General features: G+C 39.1%; 1 protein-coding gene across 2 annotated transcripts in view; it reads left to right on the top strand.

The window, feature by feature from the left end:
* The window catches only part of arhgef10 (Rho guanine nucleotide exchange factor (GEF) 10), a 235584-nt gene that overhangs the window by 119885 nt on the left and 97816 nt on the right, over positions 1-17883 (top strand). For both annotated transcript variants that reach the window (XM_080413203.1, XM_080413202.1), the window contains exon 3: positions 16187-16546. In XM_080413203.1, coding sequence (XP_080269329.1) covers positions 16187-16546 — 360 coding nt within the window. The remainder of the gene's footprint in view (positions 1-16186; positions 16547-17883) is intronic.

Here is a 17883-nt window from a genome sequence, read left to right as displayed (position 1 = left end):
ATTGTTTATAATTGACTAAATCCATCTATGAGCTCATTTTTTGGAGAGTTGCCCAAGTTGCAAGTTGCTGTAATTCAGGGGTGGTGTTGTCGTGTGGCCTTGTGGCCAATGTATTTAAAGGAGGTATAGCTGATATTTTAGGAAAGGTGTAGACATCCAATATGTACTAAAGCTATTACGTTGTCGGCAGGATTCGAACCTGCGCGGGGAGACCCCAATAGATTTCTAGTCTATCGCCTTAACCGCTCGGCCACGACAACTTGTGCTACAGTCAATCTATCAATTAAAAAATTAAGATTGACGATTTTCTTAGCCATTGTTATGCCAATTTTTTTTTTATTAATCGAGAAGCTAGTTTAAAAATAATAAATTATCTTATACTAAAATATCAAAGAATCGTTCCGAAAAAAATCGAATTGATTGTTTATAATTGACTAAATCCATCTATGAGCTCATTTTTTGGAGAGTTGCCCAAGTTAATCAGAATCAGAATCAGTTTTATTGTCACATCACAGGTTTACAAGGTAAAAAAGTGGGTGAAATTCGTTTTTGTACATCGTTCCCATCGCAACGTTAATTTCCATAGAAAGAAGAGGGGGGGGGGGAGAAGAAGAGGGGTGGGGGGCAAGTGGGAAGGAGATCAAAACAAGAGAGCAACAGAAGGCCAGACAAGTTATCTACATATTTACAAAGTACCTGAGATAATAAAAACTAAGGTGCCTGAGCATAGCAGCAATGTATGTATACTGTGCATGTTATACTTATACTGTGCATGATATACATATGGACGTTAAGGTGCTTAGAGAAAAAAAAGAGCACAATAAAAAGACAAAAAGAGTCAGTGCGTTATACATGGGATTAAGGTGCAAAAGGTCAGTGCGTGTCCACCTAGGGTGAATCTAATTGATCTAATTGATTGTTTATAATTGACTAAATCCATCTATGAGCTCATTTTTTGGAGAGTTGCCCAAGTTGCAAGTTGCTGTACATAATTCAGGGGTGGTGTTGTCGTGTGGCCTTGTGGCCAATGTATTTAAAGGAGGTATAGCTGATATTTTAGGAATCCAATATGTACTAAAGCTATTACGTTGTCGGCAGGATTCGAACCTGCGCGGGGAGACCCCAATAGATTTCTAGTCTATCGCCTTAACCGCTCGGCCACGACAACTTGTGCTACAGTCAATCTATCATTTAAAAAATTAAGATTGACGATTTTCTTAGCCATTGTTATGCCAATTTTTTTTTTATTAATCGAGAAGCTAGTTTGAAAAGAATACAATATCTTATACTAAAATATCAAAGAATCGTTCTGAAAAAAATCGAATTGATTGTTTATAATTGACTAAATCCATCTATGAGCTCATTTTTTGGAGAGTTGCCCAAGTTGCAAGTTGCTGTACATAATTCAGGGGTGGTGTTGTCGTGTGGCCTTGTGGCCAATGTATTTAAAGGAGGTATAGCTGATATTTTAGGAAAGGTGTAGACATCCATTATGTACTAAAGCTATTACGTTGTCGGCAGGATTCGAACCTGCGCGGGGAGACCCCAATAGATTTCTAGTCTATCGCCTTAACCGCTCGGCCACGACAACTTGTGCTACAGTCAATCTATCAATTAAAAAATTAAGATTGACGATTTTTTTAGCCATTGTTCTGCCAATTTTCTTTTTATTAATCGAGAAGCTAGTTTAAAAAGAATAAATTATCTTATACTAAAATATCAAAGAATCGTTCCGAAAAAAATCTAATTGATTGTTTATAATTGACTAAATCCATCTATGAGCTCATTTTTTGGAAAGTTGCCCAAGTTGCAAGTTGCTGTACATAATTCAGGGGTGGTGTTGTCGTGTGGCCTTGTGGCCAATGTATTTAAAGGAGGTATAGCTGATATTTTAGGAAAGGTGTAGACATCCAATATGTACTAAAGCTATTACGTTGTCGGCAGGATTCGAACCTGCGCGGGGAGACCCCAATAGATTTCTAGTCTATCGCCTTAACCGCTCGGCCACGACAACTTGTGCTACAGTCAATCTATCAATTAAAAAATTAAGATTGACGATTTTCTTAGCCATTGTTATGCCAATTTTTTGTTTTATTAATCGAGAAGCTAGTTTGAAAAGAATACATTATCTTATACTAAAATATCAAAGAATCGTTCCGAAAAAAATCGAATTGATTGTTTATAATTGACTAAATCCATCTATGAGCTCATTTTTTGGAGAGTTGCCCAAGTTGCAAGTTGCTGTACATAATTCAGGGGTGGTGTTGTCGTGTGGCCTTGTGGCCAATGTATTTAAAGGAGGTATAGCTGATATTTTAGGAAAGGTGTAGACATCCATTATGTACTAAAGCTATTACGTTGTCGGCAGGATTCGAACCTGCGCGGGGAGACCCCAATAGATTTCTAGTCTATCGCCTTAACCGCTCGGCCACGACAACTTGTGCTACAGTCAATCTATCAATTAAAAAATTAAGATTGACGATTTTCTTAGCCATTGTTATGCCAATTTTTTTTTTCATTAATCGAGAAGCTAGTTTAAAAAGAATAAATTATCTTATACTAAAATATCAAAGAATCGTTCCGAAAAAAATCTAATTGATTGTTTATAATTGACTAAATCCATCTATGAGCTAATTTTTTGGAGAGTTGCCCAAGTTGCAAGTTGCTGTACATAATTCAGGGGTGGTGTTGTCGTGTGGCCTTGTGGCCAATGTATTTAAAGGAGGTGTAGCTGATATTTTAGGAAAGGTGTAGACATCCAATATGTACTAAAGCTATTACGTTGTCGGCAGGATTCGAACCTGCGCGGGGAGACCCCAATAGATTTCTAGTCTATCGCCTTAACCGCTCGGCCACGACAACCTGTGCTACAGTTAATCTATCAATTAAAGCTGGAATATTGATGATTTTCTTAACCATTGTTCTGCAATTTTTTTTTTATTAATCGAGAAGCGTGTTTAAAAAGAAAAAATTATCTTATACTAAAATATCAAAGAATCGTTCCGAAAAAAATCAAATTGATTGTTTATAATTGACTAAATCCGTCTATGAGCTCATTACTTGGAGAGTTGCCCAAGTTGCAAGTTGCTGTACATAATTCAGGGGTGGTGTTGACATGTGGCCTAGTGGCCAATGTATTTAAGGAGGTGTAGCTGATATTTTAGGAAAGGTATAGACATCCAATATGTACTAAAGCTATTACGTTGTCGGCAGGATTCGAACCTGCGCGGGGAGACCCCAATAGATTTCTAGTCTATCGCCTTAACCGCTCGGCCACGACAACTTGTGCTACAGTCAATCTATCAATAAAAAAATTAAGATTGACGATTTTCTTAGCCATTGTCCTGCCAATATTTTTTTTAATTAATCGAGAAGCTAGTTTAAAAAGAAGAAATCATCTTATACTAAAATATCAAAGATTCGTTCTGAAAAAAATCAAATCGATTGTTTATAATTGACTAAATCAATATATGAGCTCATTACTTGGAGAGTTGCCCAAGTTGCAAGTTGCTGTACATAATTCAGAGGTGGTGTTGACGTGTGGCCTAGTGGCCAATGTATTTAAAGGAGGTGTAGCTGATATTTTAGGAAAGGTGTAGACATCCAATATGTACTAAAGCTATTACGTTGTCGGCAGGATTCGAACCTGCGCGGGGAGACCCCAATAGATTTCTAGTCTATCGCCTTAACCGCTCGGCCACGACAACCTGTGCTACAGTTAATCTATCAATTAAATCTGGAAGATTGATGATTTTCTTAGCCATTGTTCTGCAATTTTTTTTTATTAATCGAGAAGCGTGTTTAAAAAGAAAAAATGATCTTATACTAAAATATCAAAGAATCGCTCCGAAAAAAATCGAATTGATTGTTTATAATTGACTAAATAAATATTTTAGCTCATTACTTGGAGAGTTGCCCAAGTTGCAAGTTGCTGTACATAATTCAGGGGTGGTGTTGACGTGTGGCCTAGTGGCCAATGTATTTAAAGGAGGTGTAGCTGATATTTTAGGAAAGGTGTAGACATCCAATATGTACTAAAGCTTTACGTTGTCGGCAGGATTCGAACCTGCGCGGGGAGACCCCAATAGATTTCTAGTCTATCGCCTTAACCGCTCGGCCACGACAACCTGTGCTACAGTTAATCTATCAATTAAAGCTGGAATATTGATGATTTTCTTAGCCATTGTTCTGCAATTCTTTTTTTATTAATCGAGAAGCGTGTTTAAAAAGAAAAAATGATCTTATACTAAAATATCAAAGAATCGCTCCGAAAAAAATTGAATTGATTGTTTATAATTGACTAAATAAATCTTTTAGCTCATTACTTGGAGAGTTGCCCAAGTTGCAAGTTGCTGTACATAATTCAGGGGTGGTGTTGACGTGTGGCCTAGTGGCCAATGTATTTAAAGGAGGTGTAGCTGATATTTTAGGAAAGGTGTAGACATCCAATATGTACTAAAGCTTTACGTTGTCGGCAGGATTCGAACCTGCGCGGGGAGACCCCAATAGATTTCTAGTCTATCGCCTTAACCGCTCGGCCACGACAACTTGTGCCACAGTCAATCTCTCAATTAAAGTTGGAAGATTGACGATTTTGTGGTGGGGTACAGAAATGTGTTGTTTACACTCTCTGTCCATCCTTACTGCCCCTCCAGTACAACATGGCAGCTCTTACTAACAGGAGATTAGTACTGTTGATTTGACATACTGTATTACACATTACTTTGTTATTACCGTGTTATTACTATGTTACTACATTATTACACACAAAAACAAAGTTCTACGTTGTCGGCAGGATTCGAACCTGCGCGGGGAGACCCCAATAGATTTCTAGTCTATCGCCTTAACCACTCGGCCACGACAACCTGTGCCACATTCAATTCCTCAATTAAAAGTTCAGGGTTAACGATTTTCTTAGCCATTATTCTGCCATTTTTTTTTTGCTAATCTAGAAGCTAGTTTGAAAAGAAAATATTATCTTCTTTTTTAAATGTCAAAGAATCGTTCCCAAAAAAAATTGGGGAGTTTTTATAATCGTCTAAATCAATTTATGAGCTCATTTCTTAGAGAGTTGCCCAAGTTGCAAGTTGCCCTTCGTTGCACCAGTAGTAACATCCAATATATACCAAAGCTACTGCGTTGTCGGCAGGATTCGAACCTGCGCGGGGAGACCCCAATAGATTTCTAGTCTATCGCCTTAACCGCTCGGCCACGACAACTTGTGCCACAGTCAATCTCTCAATTAAAGTTGGAAGATTGACGATTTTGTGGTGGGGTACAGAAATGTGTTGTTTACACTCTCTGTCCATCCTTACTGCCCCTCCAGTACAACATGGCAGCTCTTACTAACAGGAGATTAGTACTGTTGATTTGACATACTGTATTACACATTACTTTGTTATTACCGTGTTATTACTATGTTACTACATTATTACACACAAAAACAAAGTTCTACGTTGTCGGCAGGATTCGAACCTGCGCGGGGAGACCCCAATAGATTTCTAGTCTATCGCCTTAACCACTCGGCCACGACAACCTGTGCCACATTCAATTCCTAAATTAAAAGTTCAGGGTTGACGATTTTCTTAGCCATTATTCTGCCATTTTTTTTTTGCTAATCTAGAAGCTAGTTTGAAAAGAAAATATTATCTTCTTTTTTAAATGTCAAAGAATCGTTCCCAAAAAAAATTGGGGAGTTTTTATAATCGTCTAAATCAATTTATGAGCTCATTTCTTAGAGAGTTGCCCAAGTTCCAAGTTGCCCTTCGTTGCACCAGTATTAACATCCAATATATACCAAAGCTACTGCGTTGTCGGCAGGATTCGAACCTGCGCGGGGAGACCCCAATAGATTTCTAGTCTATCGCCTTAACCGCTCGGCCACGACAACCTGTGCTACAGTTAATCTATCAATTAAATCTGGAAGATTGACGATTTTCTTAGCCATTGTTCTGCAATTTTTTTTTATTAATCGAGAAGCGTGTTTAAAAAGAAAAAATTATCTTATACTAAAATATCAAAGAATCGTTCCGAAAAAAATCGAATTGATTGTTTATAATTGACTAAATCCGTCTATGAGCTCATTACTTGGAGAGTTGCCCAAGTTGCAAGTTGCTGTACATAATTCAGGGGTGGTGTTGACATATGGCCTAGTGGCCAATGTATTTAAGGAGGTGTAGCTGATATTTTAGGAAAGGTGTAGACAAAGACATCCAATATGTACTAAAGCTATTACGTTGTCGGCAGGATTCGAACCTGCGCGGGGAGACCCCAATAGATTTCTAGTCTATCGCCTTAACCGCTCGGCCACGACAACTTGTGCTACAGTCAATCTATCAATAAAAAAATTAAGATTGACGATTTTCTTAGCCATTGTCCTGCCAATATTTTTTTAATTAATCGAGAAGCTAGTTTAAAAAGAAGAAATCATCTTATACTAAAATATCAAAGATTCGTTCTGAAAAAAATCAAATCGATTGTTTATAATTGACTAAATCAATATATGAGCTCATTACTTGGAGAGTTGCCCAAGTTGCAAGTTGCTGTACATAATTCAGAGGTGGTGTTGACGTGTGGCCTAGTGGCCAATGTATTTAAAGGAGGTGTAGCTGATATTTTAGGAAAGGTGTAGACATCCAATATGTACTAAAGCTATTACGTTGTCGGCAGGATTCGAACCTGCGCGGGGAGACCCCAATAGATTTCTAGTCTATCGCCTTAACCGCTCGGCCACGACAACCTGTGCTACAGTTAATCTATCAATTAAATCTGGAAGATTGATGATTTTCTTAGCCATTGTTCTGCAATTTTTTTTTATTAATCGAGAAGCGTGTTTAAAAAGAAAAAATGATCTTATACTAAAATATCAAAGAATCGCTCCGAAAAAAATCGAATTGATTGTTTATAATTGACTAAATAAATATTTTAGCTCATTACTTGGAGAGTTGCCCAAGTTGCAAGTTGCTGTACATAATTCAGGGGTGGTGTTGACGTGTGGCCTAGTGGCCAATGTATTTAAAGGAGGTGTAGCTGATATTTTAGGAAAGGTGTAGACATCCAATATGTACTAAAGCTTTACGTTGTCGGCAGGATTCGAACCTGCGCGGGGAGACCCCAATAGATTTCTAGTCTATCGCCTTAACCGCTCGGCCACGACAACCTGTGCTACAGTTAATCTATCAATTAAAGCTGGAATATTGATGATTTTCTTAGCCATTGTTCTGCAATTCTTTTTTTATTAATCGAGAAGCGTGTTTAAAAAGAAAAAATGATCTTATACTAAAATATCAAAGAATCGCTCCGAAAAAAATTGAATTGATTGTTTATAATTGACTAAATAAATCTTTTAGCTCATTACTTGGAGAGTTGCCCAAGTTGCAAGTTGCTGTACATAATTCAGGGGTGGTGTTGACGTGTGGCCTAGTGGCCAATGTATTTAAAGGAGGTGTAGCTGATATTTTAGGAAAGGTGTAGACATCCAATATGTACTAAAGCTTTACGTTGTCGGCAGGATTCGAACCTGCGCGGGGAGACCCCAATAGATTTCTAGTCTATCGCCTTAACCGCTCGGCCACGACAACTTGTGCCACAGTCAATCTCTCAATTAAAGTTGGAAGATTGACGATTTTGTGGTGGGGTACAGAAATGTGTTGTTTACACTCTCTGTCCATCCTTACTGCCCCTCCAGTACAACATGGCAGCTCTTACTAACAGGAGATTAGTACTGTTGATTTGACATACTGTATTACACATTACTTTGTTATTACCGTGTTATTACTATGTTACTACATTATTACACACAAAAACAAAGTTCTACGTTGTCGGCAGGATTCGAACCTGCGCGGGGAGACCCCAATAGATTTCTAGTCTATCGCCTTAACCACTCGGCCACGACAACCTGTGCCACATTCTATTCCTCAATTAAAAGTTCAGGGTTAACGATTTTCTTAGCCATTATTCTGCCATTTTTTTTTTGCTAATCTAGAAGCTAGTTTGAAAAGAAAATATTATCTTCTTTTTTAAATGTCAAAGAATCGTTCCCAAAAAAAATTGGGGAGTTTTTATAATCGTCTAAATCAATTTATGAGCTCATTTCTTAGAGAGTTGCCCAAGTTGCAAGTTGCCCTTCGTTGCACCAGTAGTAACATCCAATATATACCAAAGCTACTGCGTTGTCGGCAGGATTCGAACCTGCGCGGGGAGACCCCAATAGATTTCTAGTCTATCGCCTTAACCGCTCGGCCACGACAACTTGTGCCACAGTCAATCTCTCAATTAAAGTTGGAAGATTGACGATTTTGTGGTGGGGTACAGAAATGTGTTGTTTACACTCTCTGTCCATCCTTACTGCCCCTCCAGTACAACATGGCAGCTCTTACTAACAGGAGATTAGTACTGTTGATTTGACATACTGTATTACACATTACTTTGTTATTACCGTGTTATTACTATGTTACTACATTATTACACACAAAAACAAAGTTCTACGTTGTCGGCAGGATTCGAACCTGCGCGGGGAGACCCCAATAGATTTCTAGTCTATCGCCTTAACCACTCGGCCACGACAACCTGTGCCACATTCAATTCCTAAATTAAAAGTTCAGGGTTGACGATTTTCTTAGCCATTATTCTGCCATTTTTTTTTTGCTAATCTAGAAGCTAGTTTGAAAAGAAAATATTATCTTCTTTTTTAAATGTCAAAGAATCGTTCCCAAAAAAAATTGGGGAGTTTTTATAATCGTCTAAATCAATTTATGAGCTCATTTCTTAGAGAGTTGCCCAAGTTCCAAGTTGCCCTTCGTTGCACCAGTATTAACATCCAATATATACCAAAGCTACTGCGTTGTCGGCAGGATTCGAACCTGCGCGGGGAGACCCCAATAGATTTCTAGTCTATCGCCTTAACCGCTCGGCCACGACAACCTGTGCTACAGTTAATCTATCAATTAAATCTGGAAGATTGACGATTTTCTTAGCCATTGTTCTGCAATTTTTTTTTATTAATCGAGAAGCGTGTTTAAAAAGAAAAAATTATCTTATACTAAAATATCAAAGAATCGTTCCGAAAAAAATCGAATTGATTGTTTATAATTGACTAAATCCGTCTATGAGCTCATTACTTGGAGAGTTGCCCAAGTTGCAAGTTGCTGTACATAATTCAGGGGTGGTGTTGACATATGGCCTAGTGGCCAATGTATTTAAGGAGGTGTAGCTGATATTTTAGGAAAGGTGTAGACAAAGACATCCAATATGTACTAAAGCTATTACGTTGTCGGCAGGATTCGAACCTGCGCGGGGAGACCCCAATAGATTTCTAGTCTATCGCCTTAACCGCTCGGCCACGACAACTTGTGCTACAGTCAATCTATCAATAAAAAAATTAAGATTGACGATTTTCTTAGCCATTGTCCTGCCAATATTTTTTTAATTAATCGAGAAGCTAGTTTAAAAAGAAGAAATCATCTTATACTAAAATATCAAAGATTCGTTCTGAAAAAAATCAAATCGATTGTTTATAATTGACTAAATCAATATATGAGCTCATTACTTGGAGAGTTGCCCAAGTTGCAAGTTGCTGTACATAATTCAGAGGTGGTGTTGACGTGTGGCCTAGTGGCCAATGTATTTAAAGGAGGTGTAGCTGATATTTTAGGAAAGGTGTAGACATCCAATATGTACTAAAGCTATTACGTTGTCGGCAGGATTCGAACCTGCGCGGGGAGACCCCAATAGATTTCTAGTCTATCGCCTTAACCGCTCGGCCACGACAACCTGTGCTACAGTTAATCTATCAATTAAATCTGGAAGATTGATGATTTTCTTAGCCATTGTTCTGCAATTTTTTTTTATTAATCGAGAAGCGTGTTTAAAAAGAAAAAATGATCTTATACTAAAATATCAAAGAATCGCTCCGAAAAAAATCGAATTGATTGTTTATAATTGACTAAATAAATATTTTAGCTCATTACTTGGAGAGTTGCCCAAGTTGCAAGTTGCTGTACATAATTCAGGGGTGGTGTTGACGTGTGGCCTAGTGGCCAATGTATTTAAAGGAGGTGTAGCTGATATTTTAGGAAAGGTGTAGACATCCAATATGTACTAAAGCCTTACGTTGTCGGCAGGATTCGAACCTGCGCGGGGAGACCCCAATAGATTTCTAGTCTATCGCCTTAACCGCTCGGCCACGACAACTTGTGCCACAGTCAATCTCTCAATTAAAGTTGGAAGATTGACGATTTTGTGGTTAGGTACAGAAATGTGTTGTTTACACTCTCTGTCCATCCTTACTGCCCCTCCAGTACAACATGGCAGCTCTTACTAACAGGAGATTAGTACTGTTGATTTGACATACTGTATTACACATTACTTTGTTATTACCGTGTTATTACTATGTTACTACATTATTACACACAAAAACAAAGTTCTACGTTGTCGGCAGGATTCGAACCTGCGCGGGGAGACCCCAATAGATTTCTAGTCTATCGCCTTAACCACTCGGCCACGACAACCTGTGCCACATTCAATTCCTCAATTAAAAGTTCAGGGTTGACGATTTTCTTAGCCATTATTCTGCCAATTATTATTTTTGACTAATCTAGAAGCTAGTTTAAAATGAAAATATTATCTTCTTTTTTAAATGTCAAAGAATCGTTCCCAAAAAAAATTGGGGAGTTTTTATAATCGTCTAAATATATTTATGAGCTATTTTCTTAGAGAGTTACCCAAGTTACAAGTTGCCCTTCGTTGCACCAGTACTAACATCCAATATATACCAAAGCTACTGCGTTGTCGGCAGGATTCGAACCTGCGCGGGGAGACCCCAATAGATTTCTAGTCTATCGCCTTAACCGCTCGGCCACGACAACCTGTGCTACAGTTAATCTATCAATTAAATCTGGAAGATTGACGATTTTCTTAGCCATTGTTCTGCAATTTTTTTTTTATTAATCGAGAAGCGTGTTTAAAAAGAAAAAAATATCTTATACTAAAATATCAAAGAATCGTTCCGAAAAAAATAGAATTGATTGTTTATAATTGACTAAATCCGTCTATGAGCTCATTACTTGGAGAGTTGCCCAAGTTGCAAGTTGCTGTACATAATTCAGGGGTGGTGTTGACATGTGGCCTAGTGGCCAATGTATTTAAGGAGGTGTAGCTGATATTTTAGGAAAGGTGTAGACATCCAATATGTACTAAAGCTATTACGTTGTCGGCAGGATTCGAACCTGCGCGGGGAGACCCCAATAGATTTCTAGTCTATCGCCTTAACCGCTCGGCCACGACAACTTGTGCTACAGTCAATCTATCAATAAAAAAATTAAGATTGACGATTTTCTTAGCCATTGTTCTGCCAATATTTTTTGAATTAATCGAGAAGCTAGTTTAAAAAGAAGAAATCATCTTATACTAAAATATCAAAGATTCGTTCTGAAAAAAATCAAATCGATTGTTTATAATTGACTAAATCAATATATGAGCTCATTACTTGGAGAGTTGCCCAAGTTGCAAGTTGCTGTACATAATTCAGGGGTGGTGTTGACGTGTGGCCTAGTGGCCAATGTATTTAAAGGAGGTGTAGCTGATATTTTAGGAAAGGTGTAGACATCCAATATGTACTAAAGCTTTACGTTGTCGGCAGGATTCGAACCTGCGCGGGGAGACCCCAATAGATTTCTAGTCTATCACCTTAACCGCTCGGCCACGACAACTTGTGCCACAGTCAATCTCTTAATTAAAGTTGGAAGATTGACGATTTTGTGGTGGGGTACAGAAATGTGTTGTTTACACTCTCTGTCCATCCTTACTGCCCCTCCAGTACAACATGGCAGCTCTTACTAACAGGAGATTAGTACTGTTGATTTGACATACTGTATTACACATTACTTTGTTATTACCGTGTTATTACTATGTTACTACATTATTACACACAAAAACAAAGTTCTACGTTGTCGGCAGGATTCGAACCTGCGCGGGGAGACCCCAATAGATTTCTAGTCTATCGCCTTAACCACTCGGCCACGACAACCTGTGCCACATGCAATTCCTCAATTAAAAGTTCAGGGTTGACGATTTTCTTAGCCATTATTCTGCCAATTATTATTTTTGACTAATCTAGAAGCTAGTTTAAAAAGAAAATATTATCTTCTTTTTTAAATGTCAAAGAATCGTTCCCAAAAAATTTTGGGAGTTTTTATAATCGTCTAAATATATTTATGAGCTATTTTCTTAGAGAGTTACCCAAGTTGCAAGTTGCCCTTCGTTGCACCAGTACTAACATCCAATATATACCAAAGCTACTGCGTTGTCGGCAGGATTCGAACCTGCGCGGGGAGACCCCAATAGATTTCTAGTCTATCGCCTTAACCGCTCGGCCACGACAACTTGTGCCACATTCAATCTCTCAATTAAAGTTGGAAGATTGACGATTTTGTGGTGGGGTACAGAAATGTGTTGTTTACACTCTCTGTCCATCCTTACTGCCCCTCCAGTACAACATGGCAGCTCTTACTAACAGGAGATTAGTACTGTTGATTTGACATACTGTATTACACATTACTTTGTTATTACCGTGTTATTACTATTTTACTACATTATTACACACAAAAACAAAGTTCTACGTTGTCGGCAGGATTCGAACCTGCGCGGGGAGACCCCAATAGATTTCTAGTCTATCGCCTTAACCACTCGGCCACGACAACCTGTGCCACATTCAATTCCTCAATTAAAAGTTCAGGGTTAACGATTTTCTTAGCCATTATTCTGCCATTTTTTCTTTGCTAATCTAGAAGCTAGTTTGAAAAGAAAATATTATCTTCTTTTTTAAATGTCAAAGAATCGTTCCCAAAAAAAATTGGGGAGTTTTTATAATCGTCTAAATCAATTTATGAGCTCATTTCTTAGAGAGTTGCCCAAGTTGCAAGTTGTTGCACCAGTAGTAACATCCAATATATACCAAAGCTACTGCGTTGTCGGCAGGATTCGAACCTGCGCGGGGAGACCGCAATAGATTTCTAGTCTATCACCTTAACCGCTCGGCCACGACAACCTGTGCTACAGTTAATCTATCAATTAAATCTGGAAGATTGACGATTTTCTTAGCCATTGTTCTGCAATTTTTTTTTATTAATCGAGAAGCGTGTTTAAAAAGAAAAAATTATCTTATACTAAAATATCAAAGAATCGTTCCGAAAAAAATCGAATTGATTGTTTATAATTGACTAAATCCGTCTATGAGCTCATTACTTGGAGAGTTGCCCAAGTTGCAAGTTGCTGTACATAATTCAGGGGTGGTGTTGACATGTGGCCTAGTGGCCAATGTATTTAAGGAGGTGTAGCTGATATTTTAGGAAAGGTGTAGACATCCAATATGTACTAAAGCTATTACGTTGTCGGCAGGATTCGAACCTGCGCGGGGAGACCCCAATAGATTTCTAGTCTATCGCCTTAACCACTCGGCCACGACAACTTGTGCTACAGTCAATCTATCAATAAAAAAATTAAGATTGACGATTTTCTTAGCCATTGTTCTGCCAATATTTTTTTAATTAATCGAGAAGCTAGTTTAAAAAGAAGAAATCATCTTATACTAAAATATCAAAGATTCGTTCTGAAAAAAATCAAATCGATTGTTTATAATTGACTAAATCAATATATGAGCTCATTACTTGGAGAGTTGCCCAAGTTGCAAGTTGCTGTACATAATTCAGGGGTGGTGTTGACGTGTGGCCTAGTGGCCAATGTATTTAAAGGAGGTGTAGCTGATATTTTAGGAAAGGTGTAGACATCCAATATGTACTAAAGCTTTACGTTGTCGGCAGGATTCGAACCTGCGCGGGGAGACCCCAATAGATTTCTAGTCTATCGCCTTAACCGCTCGGCCACGACAACTTGTGCCACAGTGAATCTCTCAATTAAAGTTGGAAGATTGACGATTTTGTGGTGGGGTACAGAAATGTGTTGTTTACACTCTCTGTCCATCCTTACTGCCCCTCCAGTACAACATGGCAGCTCTTACTAACAGGAGATTAGTACTGTTGATTTGACATACTGTATTACACATTACTTTGTTATTACCGTGTTATTACTATGTTACTACATTATTACACACAAAAACAAAGTTCTACGTTGTCGGCAGGATTCGAACCTGCGCGGGGAGACCCCAATAGATTTCTAGTCTATCGCCTTAACCACTCGGCCACGACAACCTGTGCCACATTCAATTCCTCAATTAAAAGTTCAGGGTTGACGATTTTCTTAGCCATTATTCTGCCAATTATTATTTTTGACTAATCTAGAAGCTAGTTTAAAAAGAAAATATTATCTTCTTTTTTAAATGTCAAAGAATCGTTCCCAAAAAAATTTGGGGAGTTTTTATAATCGTCTAAATATATTTATGAGCTATTTTCTTAGAGAGTTACCCAAGTTGCAAGTTGCCCTTCGTTGCACCAGTACTAACATCCAATATATACCAAAGCTACTGCGTTGTCGGCAGGATTCGAACCTGCGCGGGGAGACCCCAATAGATTTCTAGTCTATCGCCTTAACCGCTCGGCCACGACAACTTGTGCCACAGTCAATCTCTCAATTAAAGTTGGAAGATTGACGATTTTGTGGTGGGGTACAGAAATGTGTTGTTTACACTCTCTGTCCATCCTTACTGCCCCTCCAGTACAACATGGCAGCTCTTACTAACAGGAGATTAGTACTGTTGATTTGACATACTGTATTACACATTACTTTGTTATTACCGTGTTATTACTATGTTACTACATTATTACACACAAAAACAAAGTTCTACGTTGTCGGCAGGATTCGAACCTGCGCGGGGAGACCCCAATAGATTTCTAGTCTATCGCCTTAACCACTCGGCCACGACAACCTGTGCCACATTCAATTCCTCAATTAAAAGTTCAGGGTTGACGATTTTCTTAGCCATTATTCTGCCTTTTTTTTTTGTGCTAATCTAGAAGCTAGTTTGAAAAGAAAATATTATCTTCTTTTCTAAATGTCAAAGAATCGTTCCCAAAAAAAATTGGGGAGTTTTTATAATCGTCTAAATCAATTTATGAGCTCATTTCTTAGAGAGTTGCCCAAGTTGCAAGTTGCCCTTCGTTGCACCAGTAGTAACATCCAATATATACGAAAGCTACTGCGTTGTCGGCAGGATTCGAACCTGCGCGGGGAGACCCCAATAGATTTCTAGTCTATCGCCTTAACCGCTCGGCCACGACAACCTGTGCTACAGTTAATCTATCAATTTAAACTGTAAGATTGACGATTTTCTTAGCCATTGTTCTGCCATTTATTTTTGCCATTTATTTTTGCACAAAAACGATATAAAAAATAGCAGATCTACAAGCTCATAGAATGCCGCCATATGAGCTTGTAGATCTGCTATTTTTAAATAGCCAAAGTATAAAGTAATGGTTTAAGACTGTGGTTACAGTGGTTACACAGTAACCAGTGTGTTCCTGGTCTTAATGGGTTAAATGAAGCATGCAAAGCTTTAGACATGTTTGTTTTTTCACTCAAGATAAAGATTAAAACGGCAGGCGATCTCAAAGCAACACTTTTAAGCAACAAATAGTGTAAACAGGCTGTAATCTGATCTTCTCCCTTCCTCCCTCCTAATCACTCCTAATCAGCTCTCAAGAGCTGATTGGCTCTTTTACCCCCCATATTAGCAGTGTTAGGATTGCCACGTTAGGACCTGTTAGCAATGGCCGTTAGGAGGTGTTAGGAACTGTAGCAAGTGTTAGGACCTGCGTTAGGATCTGTTTGGATAGTGTTAGGACCTGTTAGGAATCGTTAGGACGACTTGCGCCACATTAAATCTCTCAATTAAAGCTGGAAGATTGACGATTTTGTGGTGGGGTACAGAAATGTGTCGTTTACACTCTCTGTCCATCCTTACTGCCCCTCCAGTACAACATGACAGCTCTTACTAACAGGAGATACATGATACTGTTGGTTTGACATATTGTACTGCATTACACATTACTCTGATATTACTATGTTATTACAGTGTTATTTACTACATTATGACACACAATCGCATTAACCACTTGGCCACCACAACCTTTGCCACACAGTATCAATCAACTAGGGCTGCGATTGATGATTTTCTTAGTTTTTTTTCAAAATTATAATTATTAATATCTTTCTTTCTTTTTTTCCCCGTTTCCAGTGTTGGTGGACGATGTCCCCTTGGCTGAGGAAGATGAGGGAGAGGCCTTCGAATTCGACGACAGCGGCGACGAGGTCCCCGAAGCCGACAGGCCGCCACCACCACCCCCAAACCCTCCAGCCGTGCACGGCGACGTATCGCAGAGTCAGTCCGAGGGTCAGGCCCCAAAGCCGGACCCACCGCCACCCTCATCCACGGCTACGTCGCCAAAGAAGACGGCGGTTTCTGGCGCCACAGTCGCCACGACGAGTGGAGGCACAGCAGTGGCCAAGGGGACAGATGAGGAGGACATTGATCTACCACCTCCGCCTCCTCCTGTGGAGGAGGACACTCTGACAGAGGCAGACACCGGGAGAACAGGTTTGTCACCAACGATATATCATGTTTAGCTTCAGGGGGGGTCGAGAGCATTGCTTACACCCGTGTAGGATGGTCCAAGCTGAGACCTTGACAGATGTCACATAATGACTCAAATGTTGGGCCTGATCTATGCTTAGTTTGCACGCCAGTGTCACGCATGAAAATAGCCGATCTGCTATTTTTGGGTGCGAGAAACTGTATAAATCAGGCGTGAGCTCTACCCACACACACACACACTGAGACATGGTAGTCTTGTCCTTTCACTGAACAGCATTATTTTCACTTTGTTCTGTGTTAAGCGGTCTTGACTCAAATGAGGCCCCTTCCCCCCCAGGTTGGGGAGTGTCGACGGGGGATGGGGGGGGGGGGGGTGTTGCCAGTCTCTCCTAACACCTAGTATGTCTGGTCTGCCTGTTGCTGGAGGGTTCTGGGCTGTATCACTGAATAGCTTGACACCCCTTATTACTCACCCCCTACACTTATCATCCAACTTGACCCTGGATCTCTCTCTGTCTCTCTCTCTCTCACACACACACACACACACGTACACTTTTTTCTTTCCTTTACTAATCTAGTGGCCCTTCCATTCTTTTAGATGTTTTAAAAGTTGCTTTTGCGTGGATCTGTGTAGAGACTGCAATAGGAAAGTGTTCCATTTCATGGCTGCATGCTTTAGCTCTTTAGTTGGTTAGACTGTGGTTAATGACACAGTGGTGTTATCCACAGCCCTGCAGAGGTACTGTAGGCTATGCTGTCCGCAAATAACAGGGTTAAGAGAAGTTTAAGTTTAGCTCAGGTCACGATGCTTTCTTTTGATAGAAAGTAACCGTGACAGAGTTACTTATGTCCTCTACGCAATTTTGTGTTACGTACTTCTTAACTATCAATTCCAAACAAATGCTTGAAGGCAGCATTCATGACGCAGTGTTTGGAGATAAATATGATTGTGGTGAATAGCCACCAGTGGTTACTTAAGTAAAAGTATCAATACTGCAATGTAGAAGTACTCTGTTACAAGAAAAAAGTCTGGAATAAAGAAATTACTTGAGTAAAAGTACAAAAGTATTGGTATCAAAATGTACTTAAAGTACCAAAAGTAAAAGTACTAAAATATTTGAAAATATCAGATCTACAAGCTCACAATGTGTCGCATCAGCTATTTTCAAATAGTTTAGGTGCAGTACTTGAGTAAATGTACTTAGTTACTTTACACCACTGATAGTCACACTATACTCCCTATAACGGAATGTGATCATTGTGCCCCAAGCTTCTTAAGTTTGCGATATGTTAAAATAATACAGTTTAAACCACATGAACCCAAGCGTCTCTATTCTGGC

Source organism: Gymnoscopelus braueri, assembly GCF_963280865.1.
Source record: "Gymnoscopelus braueri genome assembly, chromosome: 19".
NCBI lineage: Eukaryota > Metazoa > Chordata > Actinopteri > Myctophiformes > Myctophidae > Gymnoscopelus > Gymnoscopelus braueri.
This window is presented reverse-complemented; position numbering and strand designations above follow the sequence as displayed.